This window comes from Mus pahari, chromosome 5 (assembly GCF_900095145.1).
Source record: "Mus pahari chromosome 5, PAHARI_EIJ_v1.1, whole genome shotgun sequence".
In the NCBI taxonomy this organism is placed as follows: domain Eukaryota; kingdom Metazoa; phylum Chordata; class Mammalia; order Rodentia; family Muridae; genus Mus; species Mus pahari.
The window spans coordinates 142315667-142340642 of NC_034594.1; the positions used below are offsets into that span (position 1 = coordinate 142315667).

A 24976-nucleotide genomic window follows, 5' to 3' on the forward strand; every position below is an offset into this window, starting at 1 on the left:
CCACCCCCTCCACCCCCCGCTCCAGTTGTTTGGGACCCACATAAAGACCAAGCTGTACATCTGTTACATGTGCAGAGTCCTGGTCTAGCCTGTTTGTGCTCTTTGATTGGCAGTTCATCTTCCTGTGGAGTTCTTATCACCTTAGTGGCTATAGTCCTTCCTCCTATTCTTCCATAAGAGTCCCCAAGCTCCGTCCACTGTTTGGCTGTGGGTGGACGCCCTTCTTTAATGCTAATCTTTCCCTGAATTATTACCACCGATGCCTAAGAGAGAGCAACTGACCTGACCGACCGCTATCCTGCGTGCATTCTGTGTTGTAGCCCTGAGGTGAGTATCGGCAGTGACTCTGGTCTCAAACTTGACATATGAAAGATGTGTCCCTTCCTGGGAGTGCTTTTGGTGTTAAGAAAGTAGAAGTGTGGGTTTGGATGTGGGCACTTCATCTGACTAGGCAGTTTAGGATTTAATAAAATTAGATTTCAAACTAATCGGTGACCAATGACCAGAAGCCACCATGCTAGCCTTGCTCTTTCAGGTTACCTCTGGTCCCTGGAGGACACTTGCTTTACCGTCACCCACCCACGCGTGAGGAAGATGGACAGAAGCACGGTGAGGGGACCTCTGTATAAGCAGTTTGACGTGGAGAGAAAGAGTGCCAGGCAAGCAGAAGCCAGACTCAGCCTTAGACTGCAAAGGCTGGATGTCATCTGCCTCTATCACATGAAATCGCTCGCCAGGGAGCAGAGGCAGCTTCAGAAAGAACTGCAGCGCCTGCAGCAAGGTGAGGCTTCTTCATGATCGGCAATGAGCCCCCACTTCCAGCCCTAAGGAGCAGTTTACAGGGAGAGGTAGGGGAGGGCAGCAGCCCTCACCTCATAGTGGGATGCTTATTTACATTGTCAGGTAGCCGTGCGTTTATAAGATCGATATAAAAAGAAATACCCTGTGCTTTTATGGATTCCATTAAAAAATATTCTCAATGCTAAAACAGAGTTATTTCTACAGTAAGGAAGGAGGCTCCTGTCCCTGTTAGAAGGTTCAAGCGTTGTGTGAGCAGAACTTAGGAGCAGAAGAGAGAGGTGATTACAGGAGAGGGAAGTTGCCAAGTGATGCATGGCCAGGTGCCAGCTGACCATGCTTAGCAGAAAGGAAGGGTGTGTGCCAAGGGACAGAAAAAGTATGGTTTGCCACAAATGGTTCCGTATTGCTGAACTGCTCATGCAGTTTCAGAACCCGTACTAACCATGCAGCAACTCCAGCCATGCTTTGAAAGGGTGGACCCCACCCTACAAGGGCTGGGTGCAGAGGATTCCATGTTCACGGTTTAAAGACACGGCTCTGACTATGGTGCGTATGATAAATAAATAAATATAGAAAGAAAGAAAGAAAGAAAGAAAGAAAGAAAGAAAGAAAGAAAGAAAGAAAGAAAGAAAGAAAGAAAGAAAGAAAGCAAGCTTGGATCACAGTCAGAGTAGACCTGATAGAATTCCAAATGCAGGGCTTGATGTAAAAGGCTTGAACTTGAACATTAGGAGAAAAACAAAAACGGGAAGAACGGTCTTTCAAGACACTAGGAAAGTGGAATTTGTCAAGGTTCCATGACGTGATATGTCCAAGCATAAAGGAAACCAGAGAAAACCGGCTCAAGGTAGTCCATCGAACGTACAGGCTAAACGGGACAACTAGGCAGATACAATGCCATGCCGTTACGGTGAAGACAGCGGGAAAGATGATGCCACAGAGAAAAGATAGGTTCATTTCTGAACCTATTGGCTCTGCCGTCTCAACTGCGGAAGCGTGGGCTGCCTGGAGACCTAGCAAATCCTATTTTAATTTTTAATTAAAAACCGATAGTTTATTGAAAATAGGTTTAAAACATAGAAAGTATCCCAATCTAGCCCCAAGGAGACAATAAAGCCAAGGACTCAAAGAAGTGACCCTAAGAGTTTTAGGTGACACCCACGCCCTTGTGTGGTTCTGAGCCCTTATCCGTTCTAACCACAATTGGGTGCTTCTCGGGAGGGGGGTGTCCTGGCTTCTGTTTGGTGGTGGTGGCTTGCTATGTGTCTGGTTGATATTCTTGGCTGCGATTTCTGGTTTGGGTTTAGTAGGGAAGCAGTTGGCTTAGTACTCAGGTTCTAATCCAGGGCCTTTTGTATGTTTAGCAAGCAACCTACTAACGACACCGCCAGCCTTAACCACTCTAACTTTAGGTGATTCTCACTAAAACACAAACCAATGCAAGATTGTCCATTCCAAATGACTCAGTCTTTAATGCCTTAAAACCTAATAGAGTCAGTCAGTGTGTTCTCGTCAGCTGTGACTACAGGGACCCGGAACATCACCTGGAAAAATGCAAAGTTCACGGAATCCTGGCCTCAGGCAGTTGCAAACCTTTGCCAGGGGTAGAAGGCAGACACACAACCATAGTAAACAGACAAAATGTTCACGCCTGGTTATTTTCTTTTTTCAACATTTGTGCCTGCCAAGTAAAACGTTAGAACAAAGACCGCCGGGCCTGAGGCAGTTGCAACATCTGATCTTGGTGTCTAAATCCTATCTGACATGTTCTAGGCAAACAGTCTGCCCTGTGGAACCTTGCTGTTCCCATCCACTGTGTCAGAGTATTGCAACATGTGAAGGGAGCCCAGCATCCGCACGTACCAGCTCTCTGGAGCCCCAGTTCTGGGTGTCCAGTTTCCTCTCCTACTATACTCATTTTCTAGGGCTGCACGGCAAAGTACCAAAACCACACAGATCAACCCATGTGCCTCCATTGTGTCAACATCCGAAGCTTAGAGGTCAAGATGGGCACGTGAGCAGGGTTGGTTTCCTTGGATGTGAGGCAGGAGCAGGCTTCCTCTTTGATGTGTAGACAACGTGTCCCTTCACCCTGCCCAATCTGCATGTCTGCTCAGATAGCTGTTGCCATAGAGACCCCATCACAATGGCCAGGACCCACCATAATGTCTTATATGAATTTGATCATCTCTACAAAGAGCCTGTCTGCAAGCAATGTCATAAAACTAAGGATTAGGAGCCAACAAATGAAACATTACATAATTTAGTCCACATTACTTATTTTATTTTATTTTTAACACATTAACTTATTTTAAACTGTATTTTATTTATGTGCACATATGTCTGTGTGGATATCTGAGTGACTGTATGAGCACATGTGTGTGCAAATATGGCCAGAGACCGAAAGAGGGCATCAGCTCCCTGGGAGCTGGAGTTAAAGATGTGAGCCCTGGATGTAAATGCTGGGATCCAAACTCTTGGTCCTCATGATTGGGCATCGAGAACTTTTAACAGATGAGCATCCTTCCAGTCTACTGTTTGTTCATTACTTCTTAACAGATATCATCAAGAAAAGGTTTTCTTCTTATGTTGGGCATGAAATTCAAAAGAGATCGAAAGATGTTGTCACATTCTTGCCACAAACAGGACAGAGGCACACAGTCCCGGAGCCTAAAATTAGGTAAGTATATGATTAAGTGCTTAGGTATGACACTGAATCCCACTTCCCAACCAATCTCTCTAAAGCATGCCCTCCATCTGAGAAGGTTCTTCCTTCTTCTTCCTAGACAAATACGCTCCCGCCCATCTCCCTCCACCCTCCACCCCTTCTCACCCACTTCACCACCTCAACTGAAACCACACTGAAGGGAACCACAGTATAAAAACCAGAAAGGTAGCCAGGCAGTGGTGGCACACGCCTTTAATCCCAGCACTGGGGAGGCAGAGGCAGGTGGATTTCTGAGTTCGAGGCCAGCCTGATCTACAGAGTGAGTTCCAGGACAGCCAGGGCTACACAGAGAAACCCTGTCTCAAAAAAACAAAACCAAAAACAAACAAATACCAGAAAGGTCTAAGTAGGAGACTCTTAATTTTTCAAAGATGTTTATTTCTTCCTTTTCATCTTCCCCCTCAACTCCCCAGCGAACTGAAAAACAATATTACCCAAGAAGTTAAAACTAAGATTCGGGTGCCCTCTTTACATGACCCTATCCTCAAAGACGCCCCGAGAAGCCAAGAGCACCTTCCATCTCAAGGTGAGAGAACCAGCTGCTTCAAAGAAGGAAACTCACAAGCCCAGGAGGGAGAGCCCGCAAGTCCACTGAAGGGCATGGATCAGAGCAAGGATGTCTCTGTCCCAGGTCACGACCAAGAGCCATCCACCAAGAAGACAGAAGACAGCCGTGTGTCCAGCCGAGATGGTGAGAGAGGGTCAGCATCTGATGAGACCAGATCCGAAAATGCCAATCAAAAGCCACGTGGAGATGCTGATGTACAAAATTCCCCCAGCTCCGTGGACTATGCAGGAAGCTTCAAAGATGAATACACAAAGCCGTCCTTCCTAGAGCTGTTCGAAAAGGCCAAGAATGCCCACTATGTCCGCCACAGGGTGCCCCCCGAGTCTGAGAGATTACTTAGCATCGGGGAGATATTTGGACACAAAGACTACTCACTACCCAGAACAGGGGGAAAACTGTGAAAATGGTGCCAAGTCACTTCCTCTCTGCCTGTGTAATGTCGCCTGACCAGAAGATAGTCTGTAATCACTATGGAAACGGGACCCTTCAAATAGCTGCCATAGCGATGCACAGAAATAAGCAGAAATGCATGAGAAGCTTTCTTTTGCAACCTCGGGGCCTCTGCCCTTTTTTTTTCGGTCTTTCTCTTAATAAACAAGGCCACTATGAAGAGGAAGGAGAGGGAAATTACTATGAAAATATTTTAAGTTTCGAACCTGGAGTTATTTTGATGGAGAAGAAAGTCGTTTGTCCGGAGCTCTGTCCTGTATAGGAGATGCTTACAGTGCCACCTGCTGGCCAGATGGCATAACTACTTGCCTAGTTTCCCTTTCCTCAGGGGTTTGCGTGGGAACCCAACTGAAATCACAGTGACCTGGTCTCCAGATAAAAGCGGTTCTAGCCACAGCTCTGGTCTCCTTTTAAAGTGTCTCCTCTCTTCTCTCTTTTGTTTCTTTTTCCTTCCCTTTCTCCATCCTCTCTCCCCTTCTCTTCCCTCCTTTCCTTACTTCCTTTCCAAATAGTTCCGTCGGGTTTCTCTTTCCCAGTTTCCACCTTAGTATCAAACATTTTTGGATCCTAATGGAAGAAACTAATCTGTGCCCGTCCATCTTCTCCCTTCTCAAAATATCTTACTACCCGCTGCACGCTTTCAAATCTATACCAGATTCAGTCAACAACGAACCATCTCACAGTAAAATGAGGATAATTCCCATTTTAAAATCATTGTTTTAAGCTAGTGTGATGCCACATGTTTATAACTCCAGTATCCCAGTATTGGGGATGCTGAAACAGGAGGATTAACGGAGACCAGTGACACAGTGAACCCCTGTCAAGAAAAGCTCTCTTAGGAAAACAAAGACCACCGGTTTAAGTAGGTGAGCACAGCCTGGGTCCCGCTGTAAATGAACTGAGTAAACCTGGTCCCCTACCTAGATGGCCTGAATTTCACACTTAGAACAAATGGGGTCAGTTGTCATCAGAAAACAGCAGCTCACGGCTAATCCATTTAAATCCTATTCCTCACCTAATAATACACCAAATAAAAATTTCATTTTTATCATTTAATTATAATTTATATTGACTTTGTTAGAAAAACTAGCTTTTACTTTAAGTCCAAGATCAAATAGCAACTGTTAAATTCAAGTTCTCAACCCTATAGCAAACTTGGACACCAAAAGAGTAAATTCAGGAATTGTATATTTGCTTTGCAAGTACTTGTTTACTTTGAATTGGTTTGTTTCTTTTTGGTATTTTATTTATTTATTTATTTATTTATTTATTTTGAGACAGTGGTTAAACTGTGCTGCCCTGGGTTGGCCCTGAACCCCCAGGTTCAGTAATCCTCCTGCCTCACCCTCCTGAGAAGCTGGGATTGTAGGCTCTTACCCCCCAGAACCTACTTAAAATTAGGCATATTTGTTGCAGTCTGCCTTGAGGACATCTTGAAGAACTAAAAACTATTTATTGCAAAAATGATAAAGGACCCAATTGCCTAATACTAAAGCTCCTAGGGGTTAAATTAATTTGAATTTAATGACAAAGTATGAATTAATTGCATTCATTTAATAACACTATTTAATTCCCATTTGCAATGCCTGGTGTTTATATTCATAACTCATAATAGCTCCCATTTTCCAGCATCTCCTGCTGTCCGGAGCTTCTCACATGTCATCCCAGTTGCTCCTCGGAACTCTGCAAATGGTTCTTTTAGTCTTCATCTTACAGATAAACAGAGCCAGGCAGAGAGTGTCCTGTGAGTCAGGTCTACACACTGTCCTCTGTCACGCTCCCTCTATCTACCGTGCTACCTCCAAATTGAAGACAAAGCTTGGTGTGGCCTTGCAAAAATCAGTTGATTAGCTCAGCCTTTGGCCTTCGATGGCAAGGCAATAGTTTATAGTAGAAATGCATTTTTTTTTTCCCTTGTAGTGTGTCCTTTAATGGGTAAGGCAGGTCTGAGGCAAAGGTCAATGGTTCACAAGTTATTTACACTGGTCATGAAGGCAGGGGCTCCCAGAACAGAGAATCACCTTTGCAAAATGCCCAAGTACTGAGAAGAGGTCTGTTCACAAATCTCCACTCCCTGATAAAGATAAAAAGGGGGCTTTCTCCTTCACTGTATCACCCAAACGTCTTCTGTGTGGAGGGCATCTACTCTTTGCCTGGGGGTAGAGGCATTTGGACACTCACAGAGGTGGCGACTGAGCCCCTCTCGACCTGCCCTAAGCTGCTACACAGAAACTCCCTCAGTTCTGCAAGGAAATCTTAAAGCGGATCAAGAACAACAAAAGGTGACATGGAAAGGGGACAATGGCCCAGTAAGGAGCTTGCTGTCCAAGCACAGAGACCTGAGGGCAGATCTCTGTCATCTACACAAAAGCCTAGTGTAACCAAACATATCTGTAATCCTAGCACTGTGGGGAACGGGGAGGCAGGGCACAGAAAAAGATTGAGCCCAGGGTTCACTGGTCATCTGGTCTGCCAGAAATAGCAAGGTTCAGTGAGACTCTGATGGGAAGGCACTGGACATTAACCTCCGGCTTCCACATCCTCCTGCATGAGCGAGCCAGTCTGCACACAGGTGAGAGAAACCACAAAATTAAAACATCTACAGCACAAAGCTAAGGAGTACCAGGACAATTGTAAGTGAAACTGGAAACCGTGGGAGAAAATGGGAACCGTTATGTTTCCCCCTCACCAAGCTGAGACAGCTCAGTTCCTGAGACAGAGAGGCACATGCTGAGCCACAGCCACTATCAAGATTGCAAGATTTATCAGCGGATCAAGGTTGAGGCCAGCCTGATCCATGGGAGGCCCTGTCCCAAGAACGTCCCTTGCTGATTTTTTTTTTTTTTAAAGACATATATTTAGTACAGAGTCTTCATCTCACTTGTGGCTTAGAATATGGATTGCTTGAGATTGCTAAGAAGAAAGGTTTCACCGATCGGGCATAACGTGAAACACAACCCAAATGTCTCCACTTTCCCACCACTAATGTGAACAGGTCGCTGCTACATTCCCTAATAATGGCCATCCTTCAATTACAGTATAAATTAACTTCAATATCATTAGTCATGCTATTTTGAATGGTTTGCATTTAATTATATAAAAATTGCTCCATGGAATTGAGCCACAGGGCCTTGCAGTGGTGGCTCACGCCTTTAATCCCAGCACTTGGGAGGCAGAGACAGGCAGATTTCTGAGTTCGAGGCTGGCCTGGTCTACAAAGTGAGTTCCAGGAAAGTCAGGACTGCACAGAGAAACCCTGTCTTGAAAAACAAAAAAAAAAAAAAAAAAAAGGAATTGAGCCACAGGGAGATCTCATCAGACTCTTAGGTAACACGTGCATTTGACCCACCCTGACGTGATCACTGTCATGATCACTGAAGAGGGAAACTCTCAATTCAAAATTTTAACCTGTGATAAACAGAATATGTATGTAAGCTGTAAGCTATGTATAAGGATAGTTCATCGCCCAACTGGCAATGGGAACCTTTCTGTGTATTTTTGCTGAGGGCTCTGCCTGTGTGGGAGTGAGAGGAGACAAAGGGTGTTAAGTAAGTTGGCAGAGTGGACATGCCTCAAGGCCGGGGAAGAGGAGCAGACAGCTAGCAAGTGTATTCCTGCTCATCAGCAACTACGTCCTTCTCAACTTTCTCCTGAACTCCAGAAAACAGGACGCTAACGATCGGAATGTCCAGTGAGTCTGCTGATGGGTCTGTTGATTTTGAATTTAGCTCAACATGAGGCTGGTGATGGGTCAGCGGTTAAGAACCCAAGGACTGGAGGGAGATCTCCATCTCCTCTCCCTGAGAAAAGAGAGTCTGCACCTTTACCTCAGAAAGGCCAGACCGTGTGTTCAGAATCTCAGAGGCAGTAAATCTCAGAAGCAAAATGCAGCCAGGGACCCAAGCCCTCTGCATTGCCACACCACATTCAGCTACCCCGGCAGGCTCTAAAAGCCCATAGCCAGCCAGCCCAGGGGTCTCCTGAAATAAGGAGGCTGTGATGGCAGCCAAACAACAGCCACAGAGGGTATGGGTGTTGAGCAGACCCATCAAAGAAAAGGAGAGGGCTTGGACTTAAAGAAGCAGAAGGGTTAGAAATATATATATATTAATTATATATATAATATATAATTAATATATATATTATATATATATATTTATATATATATATATGTGGGGGCAGCAGAGTTAAGCGTAGCTTTTCCACGCTACCCAGGGACGGGTCCATACGGCGTTGTTCTTGATTCCCATCGTAACTTAAAGGGAAACTTACACAATGTCCGGAGCCCTTGATGTCCTGCAGATGAAGGAGGAAGATGTCCTCAAATTCCTTGCTGCGGGAACCCGCTTAGGTGACACCAACCTTGATTTTCAGATGGAGCAGTACATCTACAAAAGGAAAAGTGACGGTATCTACATCATAAATCTGAAGAGGACCTGGGAGAAGCTGTTGCTTGCAGCTCAAGCTATTGTTGCCATTGAGAACCCTGCTGACGTCCGTGTCATCTCCTCCAGGAACACTGGCCAGCGAGCTGTGCTGAAGTTTGCTGCCGCCACAGGAGCCAATCCAATTGCTGGCCGCTTCAGACCTGGGGCCTTCACTAACCAGATCCAAGCAGCCTTTAGGGAGCCACGGCTTCTAGTGGTGACCGATCCCAGGGCTGACCACCAGCCACTCACAGAGGCCTCTTATGTCAACCTGCCCACCATTGCTCTGTGTACCACAGATTCTCCCCTGCGCTATGTGGACATTGCCATCCCATGCAACAACAAGGGAGCTCACTCACTGATGTGGTAGAGGCTGGCCAGGGAAGTACTCTGCATGCGAGGTACCATCTCCCGTGAGCACCCATGGGAGGTTATGCCTGATCTTTACTTCTACAGAGACCCAGAGGAGATTGAGAAGGAGGAGCATGCTGCTGCTGAGAAGGCTGTGACCAAGGAGGAATTCCAGGGTGAATGGACTGCACCAGCTCCTGAGTTCACTGCTGCTCAGCCTGAGGTAGCCGACTGGTCTGAGGGTGTGCAGGTTCCCTCTGCGCCCATCCAGCAGTTCCCCACAGAAGACTGGAGTGCACAGCCAGCCACTGAGGATTGGTCAGCAGCTCTCACAGCGCAGGCCACTGAGTGGGTTGGAGCCACCACTGAGTGGTCCTGAGCTGCTGTGCAGATGCCTGAGCAAAGGGGAAAGAGATGGAAGGAAAAATAAAGTTCCTAAAAGCTGAAAAAAAAAAAAAAAAAGAGTTAAGCATACTGGCCACCAGAGGACCCGGCCTCTATTCCTAACACCTACACGGCAGCTAACTGCTCTCTGTGATTCCAGTTCCAGGGAATCCAACTCTCTCCCCTGGCCTCCATGCACTGCACACACATGGGGCACAGAAATGCATGTAGGCAAAATACCCACACACATAAAACAACTAAAAAGTATATAAATAGATTGAGTTTTATAGGCTAGATATAAGAGCTCACATCTGCATGGTTTCCTTACATTCAATTTTCTAAGGGAATATGAACATACATGCACACACACACACATGCACACACTTACACATATACACACACGTACACACACACTTACACACATACTCACATGCACACACACACACTCACACATACACATGTACGCATTCATTACTTTCTTTAGGAATAAAAGTATAGAGAAGGCCCTCGTGGCTTCACAGTGGCTCACTATAGAAGTCCACAGCAGCACTGTTGTGCCTCTCTGCAGGCTAGTGGGACTGTTTGGGGACATGTTGGTGAATGGTGATCCTAACAGTTTGGGTTTGGTTACTCTTGCTATACAACTGAGGCTAGTCTCAAACTCTCAGTCCTGCTCAGTCCTTGAGTTAAAAGTGTGTCCTGTTAGTTACATTTGGCAACTAGACATTTTTTTAATTTCCAGAAAATTTGATACAGATTTTGCCCATGTTTTTATCCAAGTTCATCTTCCAAATAACAAACTCGGTGTGAGACAGGTCCTAAATGTAAAGGGAAAATGGTCAGATACGATTTGGACTAGAGAGAAAGGCACAGAAAGAGAACTGGGCAGAGCCCAGCCTGGCAGCTTCCCTGGGGATCTCTAAGGATACAGGGTAGGCTACCTCACTGCTGTCCCCATCCCTAGCAAACCAAGCCTCCAGCGTGCACACAACCTGCAGGCCTGAGCTGGCTGCCCCCAGTAGCTTGTGTCCATCCAGAGCAGAAGCATTACTTAATGGTGTCATGTTCAACCATGAACAAAAACCCTGCTGTACAGTACAGCATGAGGTCAAGACTGTTCTATAATTATATTCACAGCAATAAGGTGAGCATCTCTTCATCATATGACTGATTCTCAATAGACACTCTTTCACTATACAAGACGGATACCTATTTTCCATTTACCTGGAAATAACTCTGCTGGGGTTGAAGAGAGCTCACCCACAGGAAAATGTGCAATCCGATGCCTAGGTGCACAAGCTCACAGCTCATCCTTGCTCTGCCATTTAATCCTGAATACCATGCAGATAAGTATAACAAAGTTATGCTCAGAGACCGGAGTATCTTGTTATCTTCCTAGGGGTTTACCGAGGGTCCCAGAGTTGGTAGGGGATACAGAGTTTAGCCAGTGCAACCCCAGTTCAAAGATGTGAAATGGCATTTTAAAAGAAGTAGGCTATGAAAGTGATTATTTGGGGGTGAATTTTTAGTCAGTGAATTTTGGTTTAGAATGGAAATTTGTTCACAGTATGCGTTTCAATGCTGCCCCCTAGTGGTAAAGATGGCCCATTCAGGAAGAATTACCTTGAGAGTCAAGAAGTTAGTTATTATGCTAACATAATTTCTCAAAGGGTTTTCTAAGAAATCTTACTAAGTGCTGTTAGGGAAAAACCTAGAGCTGAAATAAGTCTGGGGAAACTGGGTTAGATAATTGGAATCAATTTCTCTAGATGGGACTTCCCTTAAGTCTTTAGTATGTTAATATCAGGGTGAACATCCAGAAGGAATAAAAGAAGCTGAAGTACCCCAAAGGATATAGCCATGGGAACTTTGTCCATACATAATCTCCACGAACTATGGTGACCAGCTAAGCACATTTTAGAAATACTATTCTGAAATTAAAGCTTTTTATATCATAAGAATCAAATAGTCAACAAAGATCCCATACATTTTGGAAGATGACAGGAAGGACATTTTTCTTAGGGGATATTTCCCTTTGCTACCCTATGGGTATTCCTATAAACACCTCTTATACGTATGCATTTATACTCAAGCAAGTGCAGCAATAACCCTACTTAAAAATCTTAGCATCAAAGAGACAGAAATGATGCGTTCAGGAAATGAACAGATCATTCTCTCGTCCAACTTCATTTGACAGCTGGGAAATCTGAAGGGAGAGATTTGAACTATAGAGTCCTGGGTAGATTCTGAATAAACAGCAAATAAAACTGGGGGTTCAGTCTATCTCTGATCATCTCCCAGGTCCATGGTCCACATTGATACCACCTTGCTCCCTTCCACACAGAACAGAAAGGAAGAGGCAGTTTCTGGTGTGAGGATCCTGATAACAAGTGACATAACTAGATCCCAGAAGAAATTCAACTCTGGCACTGAGTCACGAGTCACTGTTTTTAAACCATTCCCCAACATCTTTTCTACCGAAAGTGATTAACCAAAGCCCACCGCGATCATTCTGTAACTCGCTCCAAAAGGCACGTGTGGCTTGGCTTCCTTTCCAGGTGGACTGGTGGCATCCACTGAACGCTTCTGAGAAAAGTAATCCAATTCCAAAGGGGGGAGGAGAAGCAGAGAGAGTAGCTTTTTTCTTCTTTACCTGAATATGACTTTCTGACCTGGTGAGGACATCTTGCTCCAGGCTGAGGAGGACACACAGAAAGCAGACAGCAGGAGACAACGCTGAGAAATTGGTGGAGGTCAGCTAACACAAGGATTCTTAGTCAGATCCCCCTGTGATCCAGGAAGGCTTCTGGGAATGAGAAAGATGCTACTAAAAATTGGTTGGTACAAAAGACAGAAAATGGACGAATCTGGCTACATATGATGCCAAGGAGCCCAGGAAGCCAAGGCCAGGGCTGGAAGCAGGGTAAAGCTGTAGGCACAGGCAAATGAGAAAAGGTAAGAGCCTGAAGGTAGAGAGGGCGGTACAGATAAAGGGAGGCAGAGTGCAACAATGGTTAAGAGCAAATTAATAATAAATCTCTACATAATAATTATATAAATAATAACTGTGATTATTACATTAAAGTTAAATACAATTAAAATAGCAATCTTAATTGCCAGATGACTGTTTAGGTCTGAAAGGATGAAATCAGTGGGCTCTAAGATGGCACACAGGTCCATTTACTGACTGGGGAGCTCATGAACATCTCCTCACTCTGGGAAATTCGAGGCAGCAAAATCTCTGGACAGTATGAGAGGTTCAATTCCCTGAACCTGCTCAGTGGGCATAGATATAAGAAGCCATCTTAATGTAGAAAGGGCACAGGAAACGAGGAGTGACTCTGTTCATTCTCTACCTTTCCAGCATGAAATGAAGAATAAAAGAATACAGTTAATGCCTGGGAGTCCAATAGATGCTGTGATCACACAGAGATTGGGGCTAATGCGTGTGAGGCCCAGGATGTGTGAAGGAGATAAAATTCTGGTCCTGGTATGAAGAACATGCCATGCCTGGATTTGCACTTCATTCATGCTGTGTTTCCTCAAGTCATCCTTCCAGGAAACAATCTCGGTCACCCCCATTTTTTCTTATCAGCTTTAATACATCTAGAGGGGTTACATTTTATTTATTTATTACACTATGGTAATTGTCTCACCGGTAAAAAAAAGAAATTCCTTTGACCCTACTGAAGATATCTAGTGATATGCAAGGTCTTGTGTACAAGCTTCAAACACACACACACACACACACACACACACACACACACACACACAGACCTCTCCTTCCAGGTATCTAGGTATTATGACTTATACCAAGAATCTCAGCACTGGGGAGATTCTGCGATTAGAATCATTAGATGAGCATTGTAGTTGGCAGGCTACTCTATGCATGCCCCTGCTATGACCAGGGAAGGGAGAGCCTGAAGCTCTGGCTTCAGATAAACGCTTGAGGCATAAAAGAAAACTGCGACTGAGTGCTCGGCACGAGATGCTTTTCCTGGATCCCATCTGTCCAGAAAGTTCTGCCCTACACGGAAATTCTCAACCTGCACAAAGCTTAGCTCCTTGCTCCCCTGTAAAGGGACTTTTAGCAGCTGGGGTGTGAATCAGTTTCTAGGGTGCTTGCCTAGCATGCACAAAGCCATGAGTCCCAGCCAAGCATTGCACACATCTACAATCCCAGCACCCAAGAGGTAGAGCCAGGAAAATCAGAAGTTCCAAGCTATCCACAACTTTATAGTAAATTTGAGTCCTTGCCTCAATAATACATAAAATGAAGGTACTACTTGATCTGAAGTGACGTGTTAGTCATGGAGAGTTGCTTCCTCTGTTTTTATAATGATTTAATTTTCAATTATTTATTACTATAGTATGTGGGGTGTGCTCACATGGCATGCATGTGTACATGCATGTGTATGTTTGTGTATGGAGGGATTCTCATGTGCCATGCCACATGTGTAGAGGTCACAGGACTACTTCGTGGAGTCTGTTTTCTCCTTCCACCTCTGCATGGACTCCGGAGCTCAAACTCAGGTCCTCAAGCTTGTATAGCAAGAGCCTTTACTGGCAGAGCCATTTCTCTGGCTCATATAAGAAATGGTTTTATTTTTTTTTTAATTTTTATTTATTTATTTATTTATTTATTTTTGGTTTTTTGAGACAGGGTTTCTCTGTATAGTCCTGGCTGTCCTGGGACTCACTTTGTAGACCAGGCTGGCCTCGAACTCAGAAATTCGCCTGCCTCTGCCTCCCAAGTGCTGGGATTAAACGCATGCACCATCACCGCCCAGCATGGTTTAATTTTTAAAGATTTATTTTAATTATTGATAATTTAAGAGCACTTATTTTACATTTTAATTTTAACATATTAATTTAAAATTAATAATTAGATATAACCATAATAGATACTGCATATAATTTTGCACATACTTATATATAATAATGCATATGATTATATGTTATTTTGCACTAATTTATTTTAATGTTACCCTTAGTTTTATTTTAATCTTAGCTGTATCCATTTAAGTGAAGAGTAGGGAAGGTGGTGTAAGTGATAGTTTATGTTTAGCCAGTGTCCCAAATTAAAGGATCCATAGCCTTTGTGGCCTTGCTCAGTAGTGCACCATGTAAAGTGCTTTTCCTTTAAGTTTTCACGTAGTTAAGCAAGAATTTCATGACCCCTGGAGAGGATCAGGTGATTCACCTTGGACGCAATATCAGAGCTCTTGGAGACTCATTATTTATTAATTTTTAATTTATTTTAATAAGCACTAAGAACAAAACTGTAGCTACCATATAGCACATACTGTGGTCAGCATTCCATAAATAACAATCCAGGCTTCACTTCTCAAAAGCAGAACAAGCCTTGTCTTGGGGAATGCTCAGAAGAGCTGAGAAAGCTGTGTTTCCATCTCATTTTTAGAACCAACCTAGTTGAGGAAATTATGAACTAAGGCTCATGGTCATGCAAGTCAGTATTAGATACAAAGTAACTGGACCAAAGGTCAGATCTTGCTGGGACATGCCCTATAATCACACCTTGACTTTAATTCAGGAGAAAGGCAAGTGATCCTGAGACATCCCATAAGGGACACATGCATTGTGTAAATCTAAGATTCAGCTTCTGTGAGCCCCAACAACTAATGATCAGGTAAGCCCTCTACAGGAGTTTCCTAGTTCCACAGTCTATTTGGGCCTTTATCAACAAACTCTTCAGAAAGGTGTGTCCTCTCAGAACCTCATTCCTGCTGTGATGGTTAATTTCCACTGCCAACGTGATTAGTTGAGGAAATATGTAGGTACCAATGAGGTACACTTGGGTGTATCTACAGGGCTTTTCTAGAGAGGGTTCGTTGAAGGGAAGGCTCCACTTTGAATATAGGTGGCCCCACCCCATGGGCTGGGGTCCCAGACCAAATAAACAAAGAAAGCATGCAATCTACAAGCATTTATCTCTCTACCCCCTGACCTGCCCAGGATCCCTACCAAGGATCCCTCCACACCGTGATAGACTGTAGCCCCCCACAAAGCATGAGCCAAAAGATATTCTTTCTCATCCAGGTTGCTTCTTTCAGAAATTTGGTGAGAGAGATGTAAAAAAGTAACAAATAGATATAAAAAGTTTCCATTCTCCCTTGACAATTAGGGCTCCAATCAAACACAAGAAGCCCTCAGAGAACAAGTGACAATCTGACTCTGCCCACTAACAGCCCTGTCCCTACAGAACAAACCAAGACAAACTACATTCAAAGAAGAGTGAAAGGGGCCAGCTGAAATTACTCCCCACCATCAGAGAGCCAATTACATCTGCAGACAGCATGAGGGCCAGCTGTGTTAAAAGACTACAGAACCGGAAGAGCAGGAAAGAGGGATCAGGATCAGATTCAGAGCTCAGTAATAGATGCTTAAGCTAGATGCTCAAGCACTAGCCAGAATGCCAAGGACGAGCCTCGGCTTGGAGAGGGGTTCTGAGAGAAGGGGTGTCTGAAAAAAGAGGTGAAAACAAATGACTTAAAGTCAAATCATGGGTCCAATCTGGCTGCCAATGTTCTGCTCAAAACAGCTTTCTAGACTGCTCTCTCTATGATCTGCTTTCTTTTGCTATTCAATGCTTTAATATATATTATAGTATATTAAATATATTAAATATATATTTTATATATTATTAAATATATAATTTATATTATAACTATAATATATTAAATATATAATTTATATAATATATTAAAGCATTTTTAGAATAGCAAAAGAGAGCAGATCATAGAGCAATATATATATAAAATATTGCTGTAGACAGTTCTCCAAGCAGTTATGTTTTGCTATTCTAAAATACTCTCTGGATAGCTCATCTCTTGCAGACCATAAGCCCAGTCTTTTATTTGACATATCAATCCAGGCATTTACTCCAGGTTCCCTTCTGATCTTTCTGTGAATCAGCATTCCAGGACCCCAGCCTTTGATTTTTAGGAGACAGCAAGTACATTTGTTTTTAAACATTTTAAAAGAATTCAGAGATCTTTCTGCTTCTGTTAAGCACAGATGATAGGCTAGATGCATGAGATCCTGACCTGAAATTACCCTTTCCACCATGCCTGGGCCTGGACTCACTGTGTCCCAAGCTGACCTTGAACTTGGGAACTACCTGCTTTTGATCTTTCTGACAAGCTGTTTCATTAATGCAGCTGCCTCTGCTATTCCAGATCTGTGAAACCCCTCATATAATTCATATTGCATCCTTATTTTTTGCATAGTTGAAAAACTACATATTTTTGAACTCATGTTTTTAGAGTTCTTTCCCACAGCCTTAAGGGCTGTCTTGAAGGTCCCAGCATTTACCATTTTGCTAAGTCATCAGCCATCTCATCTTTGCATCCTGAACTTGTGCTGCTCTGATTATTATGGAGTCATTAAGGCTAACAGAGAGAACATTCCTTGAAGGTGGAACATGGAAATAAGTGCATTATTATACAAACAAGGCTTCTGTCCCAACAACTGTCAACACTCCTGGAGGCCCATGCCCTGCTGGCTCTGCTCCAGGGGCAGGAAACCATGTCACCTTGTCCCTTCTGAGAGCCATGACAACCCCCAGCCTCAGAACAGTACATACATGAAGGAGCATTCTAAGGAAATCACCAAGAGGATACGGTATACGGGAATGACACAGAAGCCATCAGACCCAGCCAGGAGTGTGACACAGAAGCCATCAGACCCAGCCAGGAGTGAGACTACCAGCAGAAAACGTCCACATGCAAATGAGAGGTTAAAAACGGAAACCTGACAAGCATATTGTCTTAGTTAGGATCACTATTGCTGTGATGAAGCACCAGAACCTTGAGGAGGAAAGGGTTTATTCAGCTTTTGCTTCCACATCACTGTTTCTCATCTCAGGAAGTTAGGGCAGGGACTCAGGCAGGGACCTGGAGGCAGCCACTGAAGCAGAGGCTATGGAGGGGGTGCTGCTTACTGGCTTCCTTCCCATGGTTTGCTCAGCCTGTTTTCTTATAGAACCCAGGACCACCAGCTCAGGGGTGCCCCCACCACAATGGACTGCCCCCCCCCATCGGTCATCAATTAAGAAAATGCCTTCCAGGCTTGCCCACAGCCCAGTCTACTAGAGGCACTTTTCCACTTGAGGTTCCCTTCTCTCAAATGACTTTTGTTTGTGTCTAATTGATGCAAAAATTATCCAGAATACACATATACCAGGATTGGACCTCATTTCACAGGAGGCTGAACACCAACTCCCAGGTCTGTTGAGGTTGACTCTGTCTAACATAAAGCTGGGACAAGGGAAGAGCCTACTGATGTAGGTTTAGGCAGGCTTCATTTTTTTTTTCCAGATCACATTAGTGAAGTGAAAAGAAAACACAGCAACTTTATCCTGGTTGGGACGAATTCCACCCAAGCATCAAGACGTCTGATGCCCTAGGTCCACTTCCCCTGCTCACAATAGCCAAGTCAGTTATGCACCACACTGGGGTGGAGGGAGGCTTAATGCAGCATGGGCATGTGCAGTGCAGGTTTTCGGTAGAAGATAAGTGTGAGTTCAGTTTACTAGGAGAATGAGGGTGTTTATGCCAGGGTCCCTGGACAAGGTTTGTGTGGCTGTATACTATTGGCCAGGGCAGGAGAGTTGGAAGATGTTTCATGTACATACTCAGGGGCTGTAGGGTGAGAGTGATGGGCAAACAAGGATTGAAGACTGATAACCATCAGGGTAATACATTTTCTTGCTATGGTTGATTGCGGGGGGGGGGCGCTTTCTGGTGCCAGGTTTGGAATGGGGAAGGCTCCTGCTATCCTCATATTTGAGATGTCTGTGGTTGAAGCTTCCTCAACCCGTCCTCCATAACCCTGGGCTATTATGGGTCCCACAGAAATCTGGATGTGGAGCGGGCCAAGCCCTGAGTTCTGTGCTTGGGGCAGTTTGTATCTCTCACATATCATTGGATAGAGCTAGGTGTGGACACGGGGCACCAACCGTACCATCATAGAAGGAGGAAGAAATTAAAACTGTTTGAATGGACTTAGGAGAAATGAAGGGAGCTCTGGTGGCAAAGGCAAGATTGTAGATTATAACCGTACAAGATGGAATGTCTCATGCTCATTGCTACTTTCTGACAGAAAATGGGCTTAGACAAATCTTCCTCCCAATGAAGCAAAGCACCTTACTCATATATGATTGCTTCTGTATGTTTTCTGTATGTTAAACTGCCCACCAGGGTGGGGGTAGACAGGAAGCCAAAAATGCCACCTATGCTGAAAACCCAAGGTTTTCTTTCTTCCCTCCCCCTTTACAACCTACTTCCTTCTCTCTGGTTACTGCAAAGTCAGTCCCGCATGGGAGTTTGTAATTGTAACAAGCAGAGCCTGAAGTTTGCATTTAAATGATGGCTTCACGGTTTGCAGTTTTTATAGACTTGGGGTGCAAGGTTAGTATTGCATGAAGTGTGTAGCCTGCTCGTCCTATAAGGTCTATATAGAACAGACCCTGAGAGAACTGGGGTTGGATCAACTCACCCAAATTCCCAAGGGAGCAACAATGGTGTAATTGCAGTATGGGGACAGTTTTGATGCTATAGAGGACATCCCCAGGCAGCTGAAGGTATGGCTTAAAGTAGACGGGCAAAGATCACAGAGAGTAAGATGGCTGGACACAAGGAGACCAGCTGAGGTCTACTTGACCAGCAGACTGTGACACGGGAGATAACTGGGTCAAGCACGTGGTCATCACTCCAGAATCATTACTAGGGCTTGCGTCTGGAGATACACCAGGTAGAATTCTGAGTTGTCCCAAGGTGGGCATGGTGGGGACAGTTCAGCTGGATGGATCCTCCACTCTTCCCTTGGTCACCCCAGTGAGCGTCATCAGCATGGTGCACGTGAAACCCGACTACTCGACCATTCAGCTTACTCACAAGCAGCAGTTTCCCAAGTAAGAATCCATGGGCCTCTGACCCCAAACCCTTGACCACAGCTCAGCCATCCCTCGGTGGTACCTTGGGACAGTAAGTAGTCTGGGTCCAGCCCTGTAAGCACCTGAAGACTACCTGACCCAGAAGCCACAGAGTAAGGGTGACCTCTGCTGGCTGAGAGGGACCACAGGAACCTGCCACCCATTCTCCTGAACTGTTCGATAAGGCCCTCCACCACTTAACCAAGTACAGAGGTCTGGTATCATATGTGGATCTGTTTTCCGAGTTGTCAGTCTGTCTGTCTGTCCATCTGTTTTGGTGGGTTAGATTTTAAATGATCTCCATTTGTAAAGTCCTCCTCTTTACTCTGAATATAAAAATCTGGATGTGGTCATGAGTTACTCAATTTCCAATATCATCTCCTTTGCTCTTTCTCCCTTTACACTGAGCAGATAACTATGCAGTCTTCCCTAGTGCCTGTTTTTCTGACCCTGGGTTGTTCCATTTTAGGCATATATTTCCTGGTCATAATTAACTCAACGCTATATGAGTCTCCTTGAGGAACAAAGCAAGCTAAATAAGGATTAGATGTGGCCATATCAAAATTCTTTATAAAGTGCATGTGAGACCTTCCATAAAGACAGGTTTTATAGATGAAACGAGGAAAATAAGACTTATGATATATATTGTCTGGGAGATAAACCAGTGTAGTCCACCACACAGACAGTGCGAGGGTCACCAGGCTATTCAGTAAATCTACTCCCAGCCTTCTGGGAAGTTATGCACCCCACCCTGTGAAGGAATAACCCTGTGTGCTCAACATTCCAGGGTCCCCTAGTGCAGTGGTTCTCAACCTGTGGGTCATGACCTCTTCAGGGAGGCATGACCTTTTCATAGGGGCCCCTTTATGACGTCTGTGTATCAGACACGTACATTATGATTCATGACAGTAGCGAAGTTACAGCTTTGATGCAACAGCAAAAATAATGTTATGGTTGGGGTCATCGCAATAAGGAACTGCAGTAAAGAGTCGAAGGGTTTGGAAGGTTGTGACCCTCTGCCCTGGTATTGTTTATGAACACACAAAGACCTCCCTGCCTCTACAGCATCTGGTTTTGTTTATTTAACCCACAACCTGCACAGACCTACCTCATCCCTTTTTAATTCTACTACCTTTAGTGTATTTTATGGAAATGCCACCATTCTTTGTCCAATACCCTAAAGACTGGATAAACATGCTTACATTCTTTATATTCTCCTGCTGTTGCTGGGCAATACTATAATGAACATTGCTACAGTGGTCTGAAATCTCTTAGCTGCAATTTCAAAGTCCCAACAGCTTAGGAAACTGAACATCTTTTCAAAATGTTTAGCATACTCCTTGGCACTAAACCTATCCAAGCTGGGAGGAGGCTATTTATAGTTTTTATCCTGCTTTAATGTGAATTCATGTATCTTTTTCGCTGACAACTGGCTTTGATTATAGGTTAACAGCCCAACTCCCTCTAGGGCTGTTACAAAACATACTGTATTGTGTGCACCAACTTATCTTTCCAAAGAACAAGCAACTTTAATTTTCAAAGCATATATTTAGCACCAAGAGTTTCCAACAGGTGACAGGAACCCTGACACGGTGTATGTATTCGAGTTCTATCTTTAGGGTAAATTTAGAAATGCTGACTTGCTAAAGGCACATGTGCTTTTAACTTGTCAATTTGTTCTTCAAAAGTAATGACAGTCTCAGTAACTCTAGCTTGGTATTCTGAAAATTATTCCAACTTAAGATACACTGTAGCTTTTTATAAATGTGGCATAATAAAAATCAACTGAGTCTAAGACCAAGATAGCATAATTTTATTCAAATAGATGCTTGTTCAATCAACTGTTCATATATTCATCAAGAGCCCAAGAAATGGCAAGCACTGGTCAAACACTAGAAATACAATGAGAAACAACAAAGAAAGGTCTTGACCTTGATCCTTTGGAATATTAAAGGATAATAAACAAGAGAAATGAGTACAAATGTTATAGAAATAAATGATTTTTAGGCAAGAGCTTCATTCTTTATTATATAGATAATAATATCTCTTATTACCAAAGGTGAAAAATCAAACAGGAAATGGTAAGAGATATAAATAAACAGCTTGACAGAAAAATAGGTAATTTTTTTTTTTAAAGCACCCTCTATCAATACAAGGAAGACAAGTTACTCAGTGCTGGTGCTGGTATATGTTTCTGAGAGTGGCAGCTTCAAATGTAGCTAGGAGCCTAAAGGAGCGATGAAGCTACGCATTCCAGGTTAGCCTGGAGCAGAGCAGGAAAAGGAACTGGGGGTGGTGGTGGAGGGAGAACAGCAGCCTGCTCTTAATGCTCATCAGGAGGCGCTCAGGGCGAGGGCACAAGCATCTGGTGAGACGCACAGATTTTAGCTTCATCACAATTTTAACGGAGCCCCCCACACACACCGTTCCATTAATGGGTTTTAGTATGGGCCTCTCTAAGTCTAATTTTTACTTTTGTGTGGGTGGGTGTGAACATCTGTCTGTGCACCACTTGTGTGCCTGGTGCCCACAGGCCAGAAGAGAACACTGGGCCCCCTGGAACTAGTTACAGGAGATTGTGAGCCAAGATGTGGGTGTGGGAAGTGAACTGAGGCCTCTGGAAGAAGAGCAGATGGGACTCTTAAGTGCTGAAACATCTCTTCAGCCCTCAAATATTTTGTTTTGTTTTTTACAAGGTAGATAAGGATGATAAAACCCGAGGGACATGAAGAAATTTTATATTAAATAACTATCAAAGTCCTTATTGAGGACTGAAGAAAACAAAACTGGAGCAAATCAAACCAATCAAACAAAAGCTTCAGTGGACAAGTACTATAGCATTCCAGCCTAGGGACTCAACTACAGAGAGAAGACGAGCCCCAAGGCCCTGAACTCAATATGCCCGAGTATGCAAAATAAATACATAAAAATAAATTAATAACATGAATCAAAATTTTAAAATTAAAACCAGAAATGGTCACAGAACAAGGAAAACTGAGCACAGGAAAGAAACGGAAGAGTAAAACCACAACAGAAATGAAGATGGTGTAAAGGTGAGAAATACTGTTTTTAACAGCAGTGCAGTCCTCCCACATAATACCTGCCCGAAGAGCACCTAGGAACTCCTCACAAAATACAAAGGGAACAACAACCAGGGTTCCAAGGAGGAAATACGAGCTGGTGTGGTGTGAAGAAAACTTCACAGAATACTCATTTCAAGCAGAACAGATCCTGTACAATAAATAAAAGTCAAAAAATGCAATACAGAAATAGGACTTAATATACCCTGACTATATTAACATAAAACTAGGAAATCCCAACAGGCTACAACTAGAAACCAGTACTAACTTTTAAAAGATTTATTCTTATGTGTATGGGTGTTTTGTCTGCACAGATGCCTGTGCATCAGATGCACCTGTGGTGCCCACCGAGGCCAGAAGAGGGCATCAGATCCCCTAGAACTGGAGTTAAGAGATGTTGGTGAGCTACCACATGGTGCTAGGAATCAAACCTGGGTCCTCTGAAAGAGTAGCCAGTAGCCGGGCAGTGGTGGTACACATCTTTAGTCCCAGCACTTGGGAAGCAGAGGCAGGTGGATTTCTGAGTTCGAGGCCAGTCTGGTCTACAGAGTGAGTTCCAGGACAGCCAGGGCAACACAGAGAAACCCTGTCTCGAAAAATAAAATAAAATAAAAAAGAGCAGCCAGTGCTCTCAACCACTAAGTCATCTTCCCAGCCAGTATCAATCTTTTAAATCTCTAAATATATGAACATTGAGTATTGCTTAATAATTCATAAAAGAAAACCTCAACAGAAATTAATAAAATAATGCAGGACAATATGTCAGCACATGTGGGATAAGAATATCATCTAGATAATTAAATGCTCATAATTAAATGCTTATAGCAACAATTAAGAAAAATTTCCAAATATGGAACCTAAGTTTTAACTCAAGAGACTAGAAAAGGTTTACTTTAAGCTAAAGAAAACAAAAAGATAATTAAAACAAGTGAGCTAATAATCTATATGGATAATATGTAAATAACTAGGAAGGAAAAAAAACGAGGCAGAAACAAGGTTCTTTGCAAATACCAGCAAACCGGGAAAGCTCCTGCCTTGCTGACAAATTCCAGTATCAGGAATAAAACGGAGGGAATTCCTAATGGAGCCAGCAAAAAGATAATAAAGACATTCTAAGAATAACATGATGTTTATAAGTTGACAACCCCAGAAAAGGGTATGTTTTCCCCAAACTCACGAATAAGCAAAACCCAAGCCTCCTCTCAATCTACTCTCAAGGCTAAGGTTGTGACTACCCAGCATCAGGGCCCCTAATCCTCCCCATACCACTGCAGAGCTCCTGGAAACAAACGCACGGGGAACAGAAGGGGCCATCTGTCAGAAGGGCGGTGGCCTGCAGTGTCTGGGCCTCGGCATGCTGGCTTATTGATCGCTAAGGAACCTCACCATTCTCTACCAAAATGAGGAATTCTCATGGTTCACACAGCACAGATCCTCAAGCAAGGCTGTGAGGAACAGAATAGAGGGGCGACAGCTTTGCTTTGCAGATGAGAAACATGAGTTTCCCCCTGAGAAGGAGCCTTCGCCAAATGGGAATGAACTCAGGATGAAGAATGAAGAACCAACCCTTGTTTCCCAGAGACAGAGGAGGGGCCTGTGGGTGTGGACTGATTCTCACCTGTATCTTTACAAAAAAAACAAAAAACAAAAAAACTTGAGGTCAAGAAAATTAGAGAAACTCTAACCAGAAAGTTTTCATACCACAAGTTGTAGGGAGATTATATTTATATATCTATTACTTTCTCACTTTGAGGAGGGGCCTGTGGGTGTGGACTGATTCTCACCTGTATCTTTACAAAAAAAACAAAAAACAAAAAAACTTGAGGTCAAGAAAATTAGAGAAACTCTAACCAGAAAGTTTTCATACCACAAGTTGTAGGGAGATTATATTTATATATCTATTACTTTCTCACTTTGAGGAGGGGCCTGTGGGTGTGGACTGATTCTCACCTGTATCTTTACAAAAAAAACAAAAAACAAAAAAACTTGAGGTCAAGAAAATTAGAGAAACTCTAACCAGAAAGTTTTCATACCACATGTTGTAGGGAGATTATATTTATATATCTATTACTTTCTCACTTTAGTTCAGAATTTTACTGACTTGATTATATTCCGAGTGATAGGATGCCTTTATGATAAAAACGTCTAGCCACCTCTAGCATTCTGATTCATAACAAAAGATACTCAGGTATGGCTCTTTAAGATTTATGGAGAAAAGGTTTGAAAAACTCA

At 43.5% G+C, this 24976-nt stretch overlaps 1 protein-coding gene and 1 pseudogene across 1 annotated transcript in view; both read left to right on the plus strand.

Moving 5' to 3' along the window:
- Positions 1-4940, plus strand: part of Ccdc190 (coiled-coil domain containing 190) — a 5516-nt gene extending 576 nt beyond the window's left edge. The window contains exons 2-4 of the mRNA XM_021199214.1: positions 536-781; positions 3361-3481; positions 3943-4940. Of these exons, the coding sequence (XP_021054873.1) occupies positions 595-781; positions 3361-3481; positions 3943-4498 (864 nt within the window). The 5' untranslated portion in view covers positions 536-594 and the 3' untranslated portion in view covers positions 4499-4940. The remainder of the gene's footprint in view (positions 1-535; positions 782-3360; positions 3482-3942) is intronic.
- A 3827-nt stretch (positions 4941-8767) lies between these two features.
- Positions 8768-9766, plus strand: LOC110322129 (annotated as a pseudogene).
- Positions 9767-24976: the final 15210 nt, after the last annotated feature.